Consider the following 18910-nt stretch of genomic DNA (forward strand, 5'->3'; position numbering starts at 1 on the left):
GGATGAGACCAACTTTGGGCGTTTGGGGGAGTGTGTGGTTGAAGATTAATTACTAAAATTTGTTAATTTCCCATTCAGAAAAAGTACCATCTCCATGCTTTTCTCCCAAGAAAACTAAGTGTTGAAATAAAGAAAGTAGAGTTCATGTTGCCTAGAGCTTTTTATTATTCTTTGGAAAGACTCCTATATAATTTTACTATAAGGATTGATAGGCTATTCCCACAAAATTGATACCTGATAGAAATACTAAAATATCACTCTGGTTTTTTGGTGTTTTCTGGAGTTAACTTTGAGAGAAATAATAGAGTTCTCAAAAAGAAACCCAAATAAAAAATGCTTGTGAGCCACAGAAAAAAAAGTAAAAACTGTAGGATGGTCCCAAAAGAAGTAGAGATATGCTTTTAAGTCTATAGGAAGTCTTATTCATCCCATAAAAGCTATGAGGCAATGGATCCCTGCACTGCCAGTTTTATAGATATGAACAGATAGAAATACTGCAAGTATTTTCTCAAATGTTTAGCATCAAGCATAACATCTGTTACAGATGTTATGGAATCTCAGAAATTCAAGTCCTCTGAAACAAAATGTTTTCCTGTGCATATTGCTCAAATTCTGGAAATCATAGAGCTGGTCTAATTTATTAAAACATTTATTGGCGAAAGTATTCATGGCAAGGAAGATAAAATCACTAAACAATTTGTTTATTGATGCCCTTTTCTTTTTTTTAAAGGATTTTTAAATTTTATTTCATTTATTTGTCAGACAGAGGGAGAGAGAGAAGGAGATGATCAGGCTGAGCAAGGAGCCTGAGGTGGGGCATGAATCCAGGACCCTGGGATCATGACCTGAGCCGAAGGCAGACGCTTAACCGAGTGAGCCACCCAGGCATCCCATGATACCTTTTTCTGACAAATCTTTTCTTCTCGGAGCTGGTTTTTTTTGCTGGTAGCTCCACACTTTAATGCAGCTTGATTTTCTTTGGGGAGGAAAGAGTATGCTTGGGAACTCACCAAAAGACGAAAGTTCAGAAGAGTTAACACAAATAAAATCTACCATGCTCTCAGGTTTGACAAATATTTCGATGAAATAATAAAGATAACGGTCATCCAGTAATAGCACTGAAAGCAGAAGAGTCACCCTAAGCCTGATGTACTTTTTTTTAACATTTTATTTATTTATTTGAGAGAGAGAGAAAAAAAACATGAGTGGTGGAGGGGCAGAGGGAGAAGCAGGCTCCCTGCTCAGCAGGGAGCCCACTGTGGGACTCAGTCCCAGGACCCTGGGATCATCACCTGAGCTGAAGGCAGATGCTTAACGACTGAGCCACCCAGGCGCCCTTAAGCATGGTATACTTTGTAATCGCTGATTAGCCATCAATTAACACTAGCAGTAGTATATACACAATATATATTATAATTTTTAAAAAGCAGGAAGAACCCTGCTTTGCTTTTGTAAATCACTTGATTCTTGACAAACACTGTAAATTACATTATTTCCTTTCATTTTCACAAGCTTCTTTTTTTAAAGAAGAAAATGAGGCCCCTAGAGGCCCAAAACCTTTTCCTCTGCCTCAGAGCAGAGTTAATAGTATAATTAGGCCCGTGTGAGGTCTTTGTGTTTTCACTCCTGTAATCTTCCCTCTGTTTTATAATAGTTCTCCTCACCTCCTGCCCCCAAATAACTACTTATAGTTAAATGATTTCTTACACTTAACAAAGCACTTTTACATATTTTATCCCATCATCGAAACAGTCCTTTGTAAGGTATATATTGCTCCATGTTAAAGAGAAAACAAAGGTGCAGAGGGGATAAGTATCTGGGGCTCAAGTTAAATAGTAGACCTCACACCCGCCCCTCATCATCAAAGTCTGCATCTGGTTAACAGAAAGGCTGGTTACAGGATCTGATTCCAAAAAGGAGTGGTCCATGTATATAAAGATTGAGAAAAGAGAATTTTATTTGCTTTCCTTTGGCTTAAGTTATTTTATATGCTGTATGTATGGGTGGAAAAAGTTATCTGCAATAATGAAGTGATGCTCCACAGAAGTCAATTTAGCAGACAAGTCAAGGGTGAGTAATCAGTGTTGTGGGAGTCCCAGAAAAGACATTCCGGGAGTACTGAGTTTTGTACTGTTTTCAGTAGTGGTTAAATATTGCCATTTTGTGGGCCTGAGTATTTATAGGCCCATTTCGTTTGACTTGGACTATTGCAAAATCAAAATTCCAGAATTCAACCCAGGGTTGTAGTTCAGTTCTAAAACGAACTGTCGTAAAGCTTTGATGTGACCAGATGATCAGCAGAAAGAAGCTTAGTGTATCTTTCTAGTTAACCCATGGCTAACTTGTTAAGTACTGTAACATGCATCCTTCTTTCTCTGAGACAGTTTTCTTAATGCCTGGTTTTGCCTATAATTATTAAAAGCACTCCCTTTGACTCTCGGTTTCAATGATAAATTACATGATTACCTTAACCATAAGACCTTCCCCCCAGTTCTTGCTGCAAATATTAATAAAAACATGACGTTATCCTCACTTTGTAATTGCAGAGCATTGACCTTATTTGGCCCGTGGGTGGAGAGCTAGCATCTCAGGGGCATCAGTTCAAATCAGTTAACACTGCACAGTATGGGGAAGGAAGAAATTGAGGCATGGGGTGATTTCTGTCTATCTGCAGCCTCTCTGTGCAGCTCACTTCCTCCTGTATTACTGCATTCTGAGTGTTCATGGATTTCCCATGCTACCTGACTGCTTTCTTATTTCTGTGCTCATTCTTGTTGCTCTTCTCTTTTCTTGATCTATTGTGTTGTAAGAGCCAAGGGCTTCTTTCACCTATCTCGTGCAAAGCCAAGGAGACCATAGCCATACAAGAGCACAGAGCCCGGAGCAGCTGGCCCTTAAGTCCCAGAGCCACTCCAGGACTTCAACAGTAGTAACTCGTAGATACTCATTCCCTTTTAAAAAAAAAAAAAATTATTTAAATTCAATTAGCCAACATAGAATACATCGTTAGTTTCAGGAGTAGCGTTCAATAATTTTTCAGTTGCGTATAACCCCCAGTGCTCATCACATCATGTGATATTCACTCTCCTGCCCAGCCGTTGTCATACTTGACTTTGGTTAGTTGGTCTGTTTATATGTCCTGCTACAAGGTGGCATTCTACTTTCTACTGTATGTACTTTTTCTGCCCTGTACTTCTGCTTAGTTATAGCACCACCTTCTTGGTGTGGAATTATACACGGGTTATCATGGCCTCTCCAGTCACTCTGTCATGACCCTTGGGTTTAGCAGCCACTTTTAACTTTCTCTTCTCTTCAAACTTGGTACAAACAACCTTTGCCTAATAACTCCTATGTTACAACCTATCATTGACTAGCCTGGCATTGTCTGCCCTTAGCTAAGAGAACCAGCTACAGATCTAATCGGCTAGGAACAAGAGGCAAGGAAGTTAAGTTCACATCAAGCATAAGCTGCTCTTTCAAGGTGGGCTGTGGATTAGTCAGACACTGTGACTGACATACCTGGTGGGGCATGCCCATTGGTTGCCATGGATTTCCCCATTGTGTGGTTTCAATTTCTAAAGTCATTTAATCCATTGACCTCCAACTAATCATAATGTTGCCATGGTAAGTGAATCAGGGAGCTTCACTGAACTGAGAATACCTCAGGGGCTTTTGAGTTCTGTTTTTGAGAATTCAGTTTTTAAAATTTTTGATTTCCATGTGACGGAGATTTCCACTGTGCAAATATCTTCAATGTCATAGAAACTAGGAGAGATGACTAAGTAGAAAATGGTAATGACTAAGTAGAAATCCTCAATAATGCCTCTTGATATCCTTGACAAGGTTGTTAAATTTGCAAAGTTGAAAATGTAAAAGCTTTCATGAAGTTCTAACTTTAAGTGGATTTTGTTGAGAGAAAGTTAGAGCTGCACGGAGCATGGCCTCAGTGTATGAAATACATACTGAAAAACCGAGCCAATCTGCAATCCACTGCGCATGGCAGTTCTAGGAGCATTCAAGAAAATCTCCTAGAATGCAGACATTCTTCCCCCTCCTTGTACACTGCTACAATATCTCCACTTCCTATTGATGATAATGATCAACCACCCCAGCTATCAGAGTAACCCCATTTTTTTGCCTATAATGAAAATCTCAAAAAACCAAGGTGGCACTCTCACGTTTCAATCCATCAGCACCATTATATCTTCTGGTGGAAGCTTTCTTACCTGGGTAAAAAGGCCTCCTAAGCAGTAGAGCTCTAAGTAAGAGGGACCCTCAGATTGATTCCCCCATGTATTTCGCAAGTGTTTCATGATATATATTTTAAAAGTCTGGAAATTCTTTGTAGATAAGCCTTCTCAAAGACTTGCTTTTATAATTAGCACAATGGGCCAGGTTAGGCTGCATATTGAAATCATCTAGGACCTGTAAGAGAAAATACTGCTGCCTGGGTCCCACCCACAGAGTTTCCAGGTGCCCAGCCAAAGCCTTCAAGGTTGAGAACCACTAATCTGTTTAAATGAGGGAAAGAAGGGTTGGGAAATTTGACATTATCATTGATGGTAACTGCCCGGCTTCAAGCGAGCCAGGAACATGGAGGAAGGGCTTCTGCAAAGATAGTGGCTGGGTGGAGTAGAAGACGTGGGTGCTCTGGACATAATCCCTCCAAATGCTTCCTTTCAAATTCTCAGAGACCCTCTCTTCCACATTCTTTTTCTGACTTTCCCATAAGTGACCTGATAAAGTTCTGACTTTTACTCAAAATGTACAACTTCAAATATTGCATCTGCTTTTTGGCCTTATCAGTCCCAAAACTTTGTTGTCACAGAAACCTCCCTAATCCTCTACCTGTGGCTAGAAACCTGAATTTCAGACTTTGAGCTAGGCATTTATTTTACATTCCCACCAAAGGTGTACAAGGATTCCTCTTCTCCATATTCTCACCAGCATTTGTTATCTTTTTTTTTTTTTTTTAATAATAGCCGTCCTAAAAGGCATGATGTAAAATCTCGTTGTGGTTTTGATTAGCTTTTCCTGGTAGTGATGTTGAGTGCCATTTCATGTATTTGTTGGCCATTTGTATGTCTTCTTTGGAGAAACGTCTATTCAGGTCTTTGCCCAATTTTTAATCAAACTAGTTTGTGTGTTTTTTTTGCTATCGAGTTGTATGAGTTCCTCATGTACTCTGGATATTTATCCCTTATTGGGCATATGGTTTATAAATATTTTTCCCATTCCATAGGTTATCTTCATTTTGCTGATTGCTTCTTTTGCTCCGCAGAAACTTTTTAATTTGATGTAGTCCCACTGGTCTATTTCTGCTTTTGTTGCCTGTGCTTTTGGTGTCATATCCAAAAACTCATTGCCAAGACCAATACTGAGGAGCTTTTTTCCATGTTTTTTTCTGGGAGTTTTACAACTTCAGATCTTGTAATTAAGTCTTTAATCCATTTTGAGCTGATTTTCACATATGGTGTAAGAGAAGGGTTAATTTCATTCTTTTGCATGTGGATATCCAGTTTTAACAACACCATGTACTAAAGTGGCTATCCTTTCCCCACTTTCTGTTCTTGGTGCCTTTACAGAAGATTAGTTGACGTTGGGTTTCTTCTCTGATGTATGGGTTTCTTTCTGGGCCTTTTATTTTGTTCCATTGGTTTATATATCTGTTTTTTTGCCAGTACTATACTATTTTGATCACTGTAGAAAGTGTCATGCCTCCAGATTTGTTCTTTCTCAAGATTGTGTTGGTTATTTGGGGTCTTTTGTGGTTCCACATGACCCAGCAATCGCACTTCTGGAGATTTGTGCAAAGGAATTTAAGTCAAGATTGCGAAGGGATACCTGCATTCCCATGTTTATTGTAGTATTCATAATAGCCAAGATATGGAAATGACCTAAATGCCCATTGATGGATGAATGGATAAAGGAAAATTTATTGTATGTATACAATAGAATAACATTCCATGTTTAAAAAAAAAAAAGGGAAGGAAAATCTTCCATTTGTGACAACATGAATAGACCTGAAGAACATTATGCTAAGTGAAATAAGCCAAACATAGAAAGACAAATACTGTATGATCTCACTTACATGTAGAATCTAAAATAGTCAAACTTATAGAAGCAGAGAATGGTGATTGCCAGGGGCAAGGGAGAGGGGAAAATGAGGTGATAATGGTCAAAGGGTACAAAGTTTCACTTACGCAGGATGAATACACTCTGGAGATCTGCTGTATAGCACAATGCCTTTGGCTGACAATACTGTATCATATATTTAAAATTCTCTAAGAGGGTAGATCTCTTATTAAGTATTCTGACCACAAACCAAAAAATGATAATAAAACTAAAGGAGGTGGGAGGAGACTTTGGGAGGCGCTGGGTATGTTGGCAGCCTTGATGGCTGTGATGGTTACACACATGTATCTTATCCCCAAACTCATCAAATTGTATATTATGTATGTATAGCTTTTTACACATCAGTCATACCTCAATAAAGTAGTTTAAACAGAGCAACTAAGTGTGGAGCATGACAGTTTGGGGAGAAGAAGGATCTATTTGAAGTTCCCATAATAGTCACTAAATAAGTGTTAAATTTGAGAAAAAAAGATATGTTTAAAATGACAAAGCTTGTCTTAGAGCTGTATATGTACCTAGCACTTCAAATATCTCTTTCCTAATACATGTTAACATTTGGGGACTTAATAAACATTTTTAGAAAGATAATTTACAATAAAAAAAAATATATTTCTAGTATCTCCCTGTAATTAGCCTTCCAGTTTTCTTCTGGGAACCACTTCAGTGAGCCTGAGGAGAGATGACTCTCTAGATCTTCTTAAGTTCTTGACATCCTTCTTTTAGAGAGTTGGAGGTATCCCTGGAAGTTTTCCCTGTGATGGCTTGGAGCTCGCTTCTCCTCTCACACTGCTGGCACCACCATTCTCCCAGAGGCTCAGCTCAGACTTCTGTGTGACTCATCCATCCATTGCCCTATCTCCCACATCTTGTCAGATGACAAATTCAGTTGATTGAATCTCCTCAATATCTCTCAAATTCACTTTTTATTTCCATTACCACTGACCATTTCCGACCCTTGTGACTTAAACTTGACTGTTATAAAACCTTTAAAAAACTTCTATATCCACAGGATTTCTCTTCTGTCTTCTATCCTGTGGAAAGAAAAGGCCTGGTTTTGATTATTTCTGAAATCTAAGCACTTAGGCCAGAGCAGATAGGCAATAAGTGTTTGTTAAACAAGGCCTGGTTATTACTGCTTCTCTCTTCAAAACCTGGGATGGTTTCATGTTGCCCATGGGTTGAAACTCTCAGCCTGGTGTCACAGTACACGAGTCTTCCTTTCTACCTCATTTCTCACACTATCCAGTGGTGCCCCCTCTGGTCCATCCTCCCTTCTTCCAAATCTTCACTTGTCAAACTCCTACCCATATTTTCACACCCTGATCCATTGACCTCTCTCTGAGGTCACCTCAGATTCTTCTCACATTATAATTGGTCTTTCTTTCCTGTTCTCTCAATGACTTAATAACTCCACTGCGGCAGTCTGTCTTTAATGACAGCTCTTGAGTGGACAGGGTTTCATTATAAGTGCCAATTTTGACTAATTGGTAATGGCAGCCTATAGCACTATATATTAGAAAAAGATTCTAAGGGTATACTTATGTTCCTCATGACAAAAGGTGCCGAAACAGAAAAAGAGAGGAAACAAACCACCTATGAAACCCAACTTTGTCATTTATCCCCATGTCTGTGTCTGTTCAGCTAGATCATGTGTCCTTAAAGACATCAAAAAAAAAAAAAAGACATCTTTCTATTTTCATTGCCTCTGTCACGATTTGTTTTCAATTTGATTCTTTAACACTCTATTCCCTGATTTTAAAAGTTTACAATCTAAAATGACAAATATGACATTTGAGATAGAATGTGATAATGAACAAGAAAGATATAAGTGCTAATGAAATGACCCTCGAAGACTGGGAAGGAAGACACGGGGAACAAGAGGAGGAGGGCAGGTATTTATTCAGAGGAAAGGAAATCAGTATCTTGGAGAGAGATCTACATTCCCAAATTCATTATAGCATTGTTCACAATAGCCAAGATAAAAAACAACCTAAATGCTTATCATTGGATGAATGGATAAAGAAAATGTGATACACACACACACACACACACACACACACACACACGCACACACACACAGAGGAGTATTATTCAGGCTTTAAAAAGCCAGTAAATATAAGTCCAGTGAAGTTATCTCTTAACCAAGTATTAAATTCTAAAGCAACGAAAGTGAAAAACCTAATATAGGTAAAATTATCTTTGAAAATTCCTTCCTTGCCCATATAGTATAATATACATTTTAAAATATTATACCAGGTACCCTATAAATTATTAACTCTAAACTTCAAGAGGCACTGCATAGAACAATGAAAACTACAAAATATGCGGCCATCTGAACATTCAAACTTTTCTGCCTTTAAAATACCTATCAAAATACTAGAGAGGATGCAGAATGGGTAGAATATGTCTCCTTCCCTATAGATTTTATTACGTTTCTTAGAAAGTGGTAAATCTATCTATAGTAAGTATTTATTAATGGGCTTGTTTATTTTGAAATAATGTATATACAAGAACCTAACGAAAGGCTTGGAACATACTTCGAGCTTTAACAAACGCTTTCTGGATTTGAATTTAAATTTTGCTTATTTTAGACCCACATACAAACTGTTTTTCAAGAAGTTGTTTAGAAGGCCTTGATTGGCTTCCTGTCTTTCCAAGTTGGCATCTTCTGTGTGGTGTGGTGAACAGCTATCACTCTTGCCATTTACATTAGTTACAAGACACCCTACCATAGTTCTGGAAATGTATATTTAAGGGAGAGAACATTTTTTGCCCTCCAAAATTGAAAATTAGTAACATCCAATGTTAACTAGGATATGGGAAATACGTGTCTTGTATACTTCCAATAGTAATGTGAACTATATAAACTTTTTTGGAAAAATTCATCCTATCAGTGAAATAAAAGTGCAAGTCCTCGTAGTGGCAAGTACCGAAACCAGCTCACGTGTTCATCAATAGAGAAATAATTGAAGAAATTATGATTACGGTACCCCCACACTGTGGAAAATGATGTACTTGGAAAAAAAATAGATAGATCCATATGTATTGATTAGCAAAGTGCCCGTGACATTTTTAAGTTAAATAAATTGTGAAATAATAGGCAAAATATAGTACTATCTTTCTAAAAGACAAAAACTGAAAACTCAACCAAAGAAAAATAAACCTATATGTATCTGTGTTTGTACAAGCCCTTCAAAATGTGGAAGGATATACCCTAAATCGTTAGAATTGGTAACGCCAAGGAGGTGGGAAAAGCCGATGTTTGAGAGAAGAGCAAGACAATCATCTCACCTTTGTTGCTCTCTTGTCGAAGGCCGGATCCAAATTAGGGGTAATAGGAATTAAAAGAAAAAGAAGAAGATAGCAGGAGGGGAAGAATGAAGGGGGGGAAATTGGAGGGGCAGACGAACCATGAGAGACTATGGACTCTGAGAAACAAACTGTGGGTTCTAGAGGGGAGGGGGTGGGAGGATGGGTTAGCCTGGTGATGGGTATTAAAGAGGGCATGCTCTGCATGGAGCACTGGGTGTTATGCACAAACAATGAATCATGGAACACTACATCAAAAACTAATGATGTAATGTATGGTGATTAACATAACAATAAAAAATTAAAAAAAAAAGACAATTGGGAGATGGAATGGTGGTGGAAAGGGAGTGGATGGGATTTGGCAACTTTGTGCATGTGGTGGAGAGGGAAATGAGGAAGTCAAGGAGAGCTCATTGATTTCTAGCCTGAGCCACTGTGGCATGGTGTCATACATAGGAACAGGGGTACCATGAAAAGAAGTGGAATCTTTCTTATTGTTACCAGAGGAGAGATGAGGAGTTTGGGTTATCAGTCAAAGTTGTGCTCCTTCTTATTTTAAATGATAATTGCTCCTATAGGAAAGCTTCTTTCTTGCTCTTGAAGCATGGGGGAGAAAGAGCTGCTTTATAATTGTATTTCATATGAACTGTAGAATTAGAAGAGCCAGACCGGCATCTAAATTTTTACCTTATCCATGCATATGATTCCAAAACAAAAGAATATTTCTTTTTGAATTGGAAGAAAAGTTATAGGAATTTAAAATCATTTCAATATGTGAAGAAAAGTCGGTTTTCCTATTGTATTCAAAGTGGCATAAAGTATAAAATGTGACCTATACAATTTTTATTGTTTCTTTTGTGTTGTTTTAATATAGCTATTCCCCTTGCAAGTGTTTATTTAACTTAATGCCTGTAAATTAATAGTATATTGTTACTAAAGATATCCTATAGGGGTAGTCTTGCAAAAATGTTTAGTTCTAGAAATAGCTTGTGCACTTTTATTCTACAGAAAGCAGCATTAGAAATTTAGTCCCACTGAGTATTTATTTCTTACAAATACTGTCAAAATACTGGGTAAATTTATTTCTGTATAATTACATATTTTTTGCTGGGATTGAAATAGAAATGTGTAATCCATCAGTATGACACTTTTGCATAGATAAATGAGTCAACACAGTTACCTGAATAAATCACTTTAATTGTCAGCTCACTTGTATGGAAATAAACTGTTCTTGCATACCTTTATTCTCCATTCATCACTGATTGTATTTTTACTTCAGACACTATTCCTATGTAGTCTTACTTAGTTGAATTATGTGGGGCTATCCATGGGGAATGTTTTTCATATTATATTTGTTATCTTGAATCTGAGTTAAAACAAGAATTCCTATAAGTGCCATGTTTTTATTTTGAGTCTAAAGAACTTCATGAATTTAAAAACCTTCAGAGAACTGGGTGATTATGGCATGATAACGCACAAGATGATTCATTTTATTGACTAATTCTTCCAGTTTGAGTGAAGCTATGTATGGCCCCCACTAGAGGAAATAGGAAAGAGATAATAAATTTAATATTTTGTATATTTCTTGTTTTTCAGAAAATAAATACTGCTGGAACCAGTAATGCAGATGTCCCCTTGGCTGATCCCGGAATGTACCAATTGGACATTACATTAAGAAGGGGTCAAAGTTTAGCTGCCCGAGATCGAGGAGGTAAGAACATAAGAACACAACCACCTGGAAACTTATTTTATGTGTTTTTGACAAATTTTGTTTTCCTTACGGTTGCTTAAGTAAAAAAAAAAAAAATCACCTTTAGTATTATAATTTTTAGAAGGTTGGGTTCAGCAATATGGTTTGAAGCTTTATTTACTCCTGTGATCACAGAGAAAGAGGTTATGATGCAAATTCAAAAACTCTGAACTGGTCCTGACCCAAACAGTATGGTCCCTACTAAACTGCTGACATATTAGACTCAGGCTTATATATTATCAGTGACATGATTGGTTAGTAGATGAGGCACATATTTGGAGCCATATCAGAAGTAACCATTTGGCAGACCTGAAGTTCTTGTTGCTGCATAGATTTGCACAGTTGAATCTGCTAACATTGCAGAATCCAGGACAGACATTTCGCCAAAACTTTGGAGATTCCCACCAGTGATTTTTCTGAGGCTTGGTTGGACCTGGCAGTAGTCTCATGGTAGGTCTTTGTAGTCCATGATGAAAGAAGAGACAAGGAAAACACTCTCTAGTTTCTGGTTTCCAAATCTCAAGGCAGTCTCCTGGTGAACTAGCCTGGGCTACATTAGGGATTCCTTGAACCCACATGAGAGGCAGCCCTGGGGATGGACGCTAGGTAGACTGTGGAGCATCCTGTTCACAGTTCAAAATACTAGCTATTCAGGGTGTGGAGACCTGAGGGGCCTGACAACCCACAATTCCAATTCCATAGGAAGCTGAATTTGAGTATAACTCCTCCAACAAGGAAGTGGGGAGAGCCCCTAAGCCTCTAACAGGTGTCAGACAACCTGAAAAATGCTCCTGACATCATGCAGTCTTATTTACCTGCTCCCACCCTATTTGACATCCACATTTAGGGTTTGGAAGGAACCAAATTAGGACTACAGTTTATAATTCTATCTCTTGTCTCTACAAGAATAAAATGGAAAAAATAATTCAGTATAATAGTGGGTTTTTAAAGACTAGAAACTGTACAACTAATAGATTTAATTTTTTAGTAAAAACTAGTGAATGAAGGTATGATTAGAAATGTAGAATTTTAACACACTTAATTTTCAAAATTAGCCATCTGGTTAAGTAGTCAAGGACAAATTTTTATTGAACTGAACTGCTTGTCTCAAAAGCAGTTACAATTAGATTAGAGAAAGAAAATAATGCTATTAATACAGTATTATTTGGTTGTATATATGTATACTACATTTTTTAGTTTGAGGAGTACTCTTAATTACATTCTGTTGCATCATTTGATTTAAAACAGAATTGAATCAGCCATCAGGAGATCAAAATTTTAGTCCTAGATATGCCCTCCCAACAATATTAAATACATATGCACATAATTATTTAATACAACATTGTTTGTAATTATAAAATGCCTATACATAGGTGAGGTGGTTAAATAAAATATGGTACATCCACATGATGAAATATTGTGCAGCTATAAAATAAAGAATAAGGAAAATCTCTAGGAATTGTTATGAAAAGAGTTACAGGGGGGTGCCTGGGTAGCTCAGTCAATTAAGCATCTGACTCTTTATTTCGGCTCAGGTCATGATCTCAGGGTCGTGGGATTGAGCCCCTCATCAAGCTCCTCACTCAGCAGGAAGTCTGCTTGAGATTGTCTCTCTCCTTCTCCCTCTGCAACACCCCCCCAAATAAATAAATAAATCTTTAAAAAGAAAAAAGGTAAGAGTTACAGGATATTATTGACAAGGCAAAGTACAAAAGATTATTGACAGTATAGAATGTAAGAAAGGGGGAGTATAAGAAATTCTGCATTATCTGTTCATTTATTCAAAAAGAAATATTGGAAGTAAAATCCAGAAACTAATGAGATTAATAACATACATAATATAGGTAAGAACAGGTGTCAAGAATGAGTGATGGGAATGGGGTAAAAAGGATGAGGAAGTGATTTTTCTCTGAGTAAAACTTGTATAGTTCTAACCCTTTGGTTATGGCAATATTTCAGAACCAAGCTAACTAAATAAATAAGTAAATAATGATTAGGATGTAGGAGGAACCCAAAATTAATGGTAACTAGAACCATACCTTAGGGGGATGAGGAATAAAACAACTAAACTAAGTGATCATATGAAACAATATTTGGATTATACACCATAAAACTCAAGACAAAAAAGCACTATACTTGATGTACTCTAGAGCATGACTACCAATTCTGAAACTACTTAATGTGTATACTGGGACTGAACAAATAAATAAATATATTGTAGATAATGAGAGCCAGTTTTTCCACTGTTGGAGAAAGAAGTTACAAAAATAGAACAAGGAAAAGCTGCAAAGAACCTTCTGGTTTTAGAGGGGCATCAGTATGAACTAATGGTTTTTAATACATATACAGATAGGCCGAAATTATAATGCATAGAGGTGTGTGTGTGTGCGTGTATGTGTTTCCTACACCTATCTGCTGAGAGGGCCTAGAAACAATTGCAAATGTGTAATGACAGAGTAGCAATTGACACAGGTTGGGCCCAGAGTTTGGTTTCTAAATACAATTTTCCCAAGAAAAGTAAGCAGTGCTCCTGGAGAAATGGTTGATTGCAGATCTGGGCCAGGGAAAGTGCAAGAGGAGCCTGGAATATTTTGCAGTCCCAGAAAGTAAGGAAGTAATAAAAAATCGATGGCATGATGTCAGAACAACATAGAAGCCAACTTAAAAGAGCTCCCAGTAATCAAAACTTGGACAGTTTCAGCAACAAAATAAATGATGATAATAATGAATTCTAATCCATTGAATAATATGAGTTCATGCTGGTAAGTAAATAACTGAATAAATAAATAAGTGGGAGAGAAGGTGCAGCTTTTCCTAATGGTAGAATTCCAATGAACAAATGTAGAAAGGAAAATAAGAATAGAAAATCACCTTTTAACAAACAACACAGTAACATTTTTCAGGCAAAAATCATCAATTGATGCTAAAATTACATGTGCAAAATTATGATGAGAAATGGGATATTTGCATCATTTCAAAGTATTTCCTAACAATATACATATGAATTACAAAGGAGGAAATAGTAACTTTACAATGGAGAGACTTGGAAGATACCACCTTGCCCAAATGTAATGAGAGACAGATATCATGGACCTCCTGATATCATGCACTGAGAAAGGCACATCATTTCTCTGACATTCTCGTCAAAAAATGCATGGAGTCAGTGTGATCATGAGAAAATATCAGACATACTCTGACAATATACGATGCTAGTTATCTGACCTGAGTAGCAGCTGCCCTGTGGACAGGGGGCGTACAATCTCGTCCCACGGTTCCATGTCTCCAGAGTTGTCAGTCTGGCTGGCACTGTCCACACACACTGTCTTTCCTACAGCTGCAAATTTCTCTGTGTGGTTGTCTCTGCCACAAAGAGGAATTTTTTGAAGTAGAACAAGAGGGCCATATTCTTTTCTTTTTTAAGATTTTTAAAATTTTATTATGTTATGTTAATCACCATACAATACATCATTAGTTTTTGATGTAGTGTTCCATGATTCATTGTTTGCATATAACACCCAGTGCTCCATGCAATATGTGCAAGAGGGCCATATTCTTAAGAAAAATGGGGAAAAAATATTTTGTGGAAGTGAAGAATATCCGCGTGTGTTTAAAATGCGAACTCCAATCCAGCTTCACTGTTTTACTTACTTGGCCTGACATTTATGACTTTTTTATTGAGTAGATATGAGAGGAGATATTTAAACAAAGGAAACAACTTGAGTTAAGTATCAGATTGATTAAAATTTATCTTAGACCCACCTCTGAATGGCAGATGTGTTAAGCATATGACTGGATAGGTCGTATTGGGTGACTTTACACTTGTGAATTTATATACATCCAGGACAGTTAAATGGGGATGGGTAGTTCAAAGTGAGAAAACAAGCTAGGAAATGCTGCAGGCATATGGGAGTATAGTTTTGAGGGCCTGAATTGGGATTATGGATGGGGAAATGGAAAAGGAAAGGAAAATATGAGAGGTGCTTCAGGGGAACGTCTGGTAACATCATGAATGAGGGAGCTCAAAAGAACTATTGAGATTTAAGGGTCATGGTACCTGGGAGCCATATGGCTTTTGGAAAAAGGTGAATGTCAGCAAAAATATTTTTTTTTTTTTTTAAAGATTTTATTTATTTATTTGACGGAGAGAGACACAGCGAGAGAGGGAATACAAGCAGGGGGAGTGGGAGAGGGAGAAGCAGGCTTCCCGCTGAGCAGGGAGCCCGATGTGGGGCTCGATCCCAGGACCTGGAATCATAACCTGAGCCGAAGGCAGATGCTTAACGACTGAGCCACCCAGGCGCCCCTCAGCAAAAATATTTTTATAATGATTAGAACTAGCAGAAATTGTACTTTTATCATTTATTACATTGATGCCCTCACCTACTGCCCAGCAAAACCAAAATGGCTATGCCCCCTCTATCCCTTATCACACTTGCACAGAATAGTGGAATGGGAAAACACTTCACCATCACCACCATCGCTAGAATGTTCTTTTCATCTCCAGAATTTTCCTTCATACATAATGGGCATGGAGTTGGGCTCAGCAGTCAAAACTGGCCGTAATTCTTCCTTTTTTTTTTTTTTTTCTTCACAATGAGAACATTTTATTTTATTTATTTATTTTTTTAAATTTTATTTTATTATGTTATGTTAATCACCACACATTACATCATTAGTTTTTTTTTATGTTAATCACCATACATTACATCATTCGTTTTTGATGTAGTGTTCCATGATTCATTGTTTGCGTATAACACCCAGTGCTCCATTCAATACGTGCCCTCTTTAATACCCATCACCAGGCTAACCCATTCCCCTTCCCCTCTCCCCTCTAGAACCCTCAGTTTGTTTCTCAGAGTCCACAGTCTCTCATGGTTTGTCTCCCCCTCCGATTTCCCCCCAGAGAAAGACATGTATCATATGATCTCACTGCTATGAGGAATTGTTAATCTCAGGATTAAACTGAGGGTTGCTGGAGTGGTGGGGGGTGGGAGGGATGGGGTGTCTGGGTGAAGGACATTGGGGAGGGTATGTGCTGTGGTGAGCGCTGTGAATTGTGTAAGACTGATGAATCACAGACCTGTACCTCTGAAACAAATAAGACATTCTTCCATTTTTATAACCTTTTTTACAGAACAAGTAGATGACTTCTTGCAATGCTACTGCATTGTGCTAAGTTTTATTGTGTCTATGAACTAGAAACACATGATCTTGAAGAGTATGATGCACATAGTTTCAAAGCCAAGCTCCACATTCTATTAGCTATGTGATTTGGAGTAATACGTACAATCTCTCTGCTGCAATCGTAGGGTTCCAGAGTTAGCAAATAAAAATACAAGATACCTCATTAAATGTGAATTTCAGATAAACAACACATTACTTTTAGTATAAATACATCTCATCTAATCCACAGTATAATGAATATAGATAATAATATTGTACTATAACTATGTAATATGGTATTGCTACAATGACAACATATGACAATTTATAAATTTAAACACGCCGAACTCCTCAAACTTACACAATATTACATGTCAACTTTATTTAACAAAAAAATAAATAATAAAAATTTGTCAAATAAATATATTTTATATAATATTTAAGACATACTTTACTTAAATGTTATGTATTTTTTATCTGAAATTTCAATTTAACTGAGTTCCTTATTTTATCTGGCAGCCCTGTGACAATCGTCATGTCTAGTTATTACTAGAAAAATGCCATTTATATTTTAATTGGATTGGGTTTTTCAGGACCATATTATAATCTATCACATTTGAATGTAATGTCTTGACATGATTATTTGCATTGTTAGAAAAGTAAGAGCAATCTGTGTACTTAAATCTGGTGATAGCAATTGCCTACAATTTGATTTCTTGTAATTTGTACCATGGAAGATGTATTAATTTTCTAGGGCTGCTTTAACAATTTAGTGCAAATTTGGTGGCTTAAAACAACAGAAATTTATTATCTCACAGCTCTGGAATCCAGGAGTCAAACAGTCAAGGGTGTGGTAGGGGAACACCTCCTCCAAAGGCTCTTGGGAAGAGTTCTTCCCTGCCTCTTCTAGTTTCTGTTGATTCCAGACATTCCTTGGCTTGTGGCAGCATCACTCCGACCTCTGCTTCCATCCTCACAGGGCATTTCCCTCCGTGTCTCCAAGTCTCCAGTCTCTCCCCACTTTCTTTCATAAGGACAGTCGTTGGATTTAGGGCCCACCCTAAATCCAGGATGATCTCATCTCAAGATTCATACCTGAAGTACATCTACAAAGATGCTATTTCCAAATAAGGTTGCATTCATAGGCATGGAGTTAGGACTTAGACGTATCTTTGGGAGAACCCAAGTCATTCCACTACAGAGGACAACTGATTCTCTTCAAATACTAGGAATAAATTTAAATAATCAAAAAGTGATCCATATTTTATGTCATCTAAAGAAGGTCTTAGAACTAAAGTAAACTGTGGCAATAACATTTGAATGAGGCGTTAGATCATCTGCAGAAAAAAAAAGTGATCCATGTGAACTTGTTTATTGTGACTCTATCTATAAGTGTTAGAAGCGCTGTGAATTGTGCAAGACTATTGAATCACAGATCTGTACCTCTGAAACAAATAATACAATATATGTTCAAAAAAAAAAAGAGGAAGAAGATTGCAGGAGGGGAAGAATGGAGGGGGGGAAATCGGAGGGGGAGACGAACCATGAGAGACGATGGACTCTGAAAAACAAACTGAGGGTTCTAGAGGGGAGGGAGGTGGGAGGATGGGTTAGCCTGGTGATGGGTATTAAAGAAGGCACGTTCTGCATGGAGCACTGGGTGTTATACGCAAACAATGAATCATGGAACACTACATCAAAAACTAATGATGTAATGTATGGTGATTAACATAACAATAAATTAAAAAAAAAAAAAAAAAGAAGTCCCTACACTGAGTAGAGTTAGAGAACTCCAGTCACTCTACTCTGTGAGTCTGATGTGTCACCGCCAAAGAAAGTTTCCAGATGCTCTGAGAACAGTGTTTTCAGGCTGGAGTAAGAATTATAGAAACCTGGGGATGGGAAAGGATCTAGATGGTTTTCCCCTGCAAGCTTCACTTTTCTCACAGTTTAATGAAACCTCTCTAACCAAGACCTTATATCAGTTACAGACAGCCAGATCTGAGGAAATGATTGGAAAGCATTTTTTTTCCCAAAATAAATTCAATTTTATAAAACATATTCTGTATTCTAAGTATAAACAAGCCCTTTTCAAGTTGGAGGGCCTGCCAGCAATTTTGTCATTAGATGTAATTTATGAGAACTTTTCAAGAGAGTTATTCTCTGAGTGTGAATTATGCCTCAGGGACGATATTTGGTGTTTACATATATTTCCTCTAATCTTCACAGGGTTGGCTGTAGGGGCAGGTGCCCCCCCAACACATTCACTCATCTTTCGGTGTTAGGATCCTCTTTGGTTTTGACCCTTAGGAATTTCCTCTATGGTAGAAAGGCCATATATCCTGGCTTGCCTGGGGGCGGGTTTTTTTTTTAAACTGTTAATTGGCATAATTGTTAATAGTGGTTCATTTCACTCTCAAAAGGGTCCCCATTCTAAAGACATACTATGTATACTGATGCTTCCTAGAAAAAATTCTAGTCCCATTAAAGTTGATCAGAAAATTAAGTGCTGTAAGCATTCCTTTTTTCCCAGAAGGAGAATGCAATTTGTAT

The 18910-nt window shown here is 37.4% G+C and overlaps 1 protein-coding gene across 5 annotated transcripts in view; it reads left to right on the top strand.

Moving 5' to 3' along the window:
- Window positions 1-18910, top strand: part of MCTP1 (multiple C2 and transmembrane domain containing 1) — a 505669-nt gene that overhangs the window by 211873 nt on the left and 274886 nt on the right. For all 5 annotated transcript variants that reach the window (XM_032403991.1, XM_032403986.1, XM_032403987.1 and 2 more), the window contains exon 2: window positions 11041-11155. In XM_032403991.1, the coding sequence (XP_032259882.1) occupies window positions 11041-11155 (115 nt within the window). The remainder of the gene's footprint in view (window positions 1-11040; window positions 11156-18910) is intronic.

The sequence above is a fragment of the Phoca vitulina genome, unplaced genomic scaffold (genome assembly GCF_004348235.1).
Source record: "Phoca vitulina isolate PV1807 unplaced genomic scaffold, GSC_HSeal_1.0 scaffold6, whole genome shotgun sequence".
NCBI lineage: Eukaryota > Metazoa > Chordata > Mammalia > Carnivora > Phocidae > Phoca > Phoca vitulina.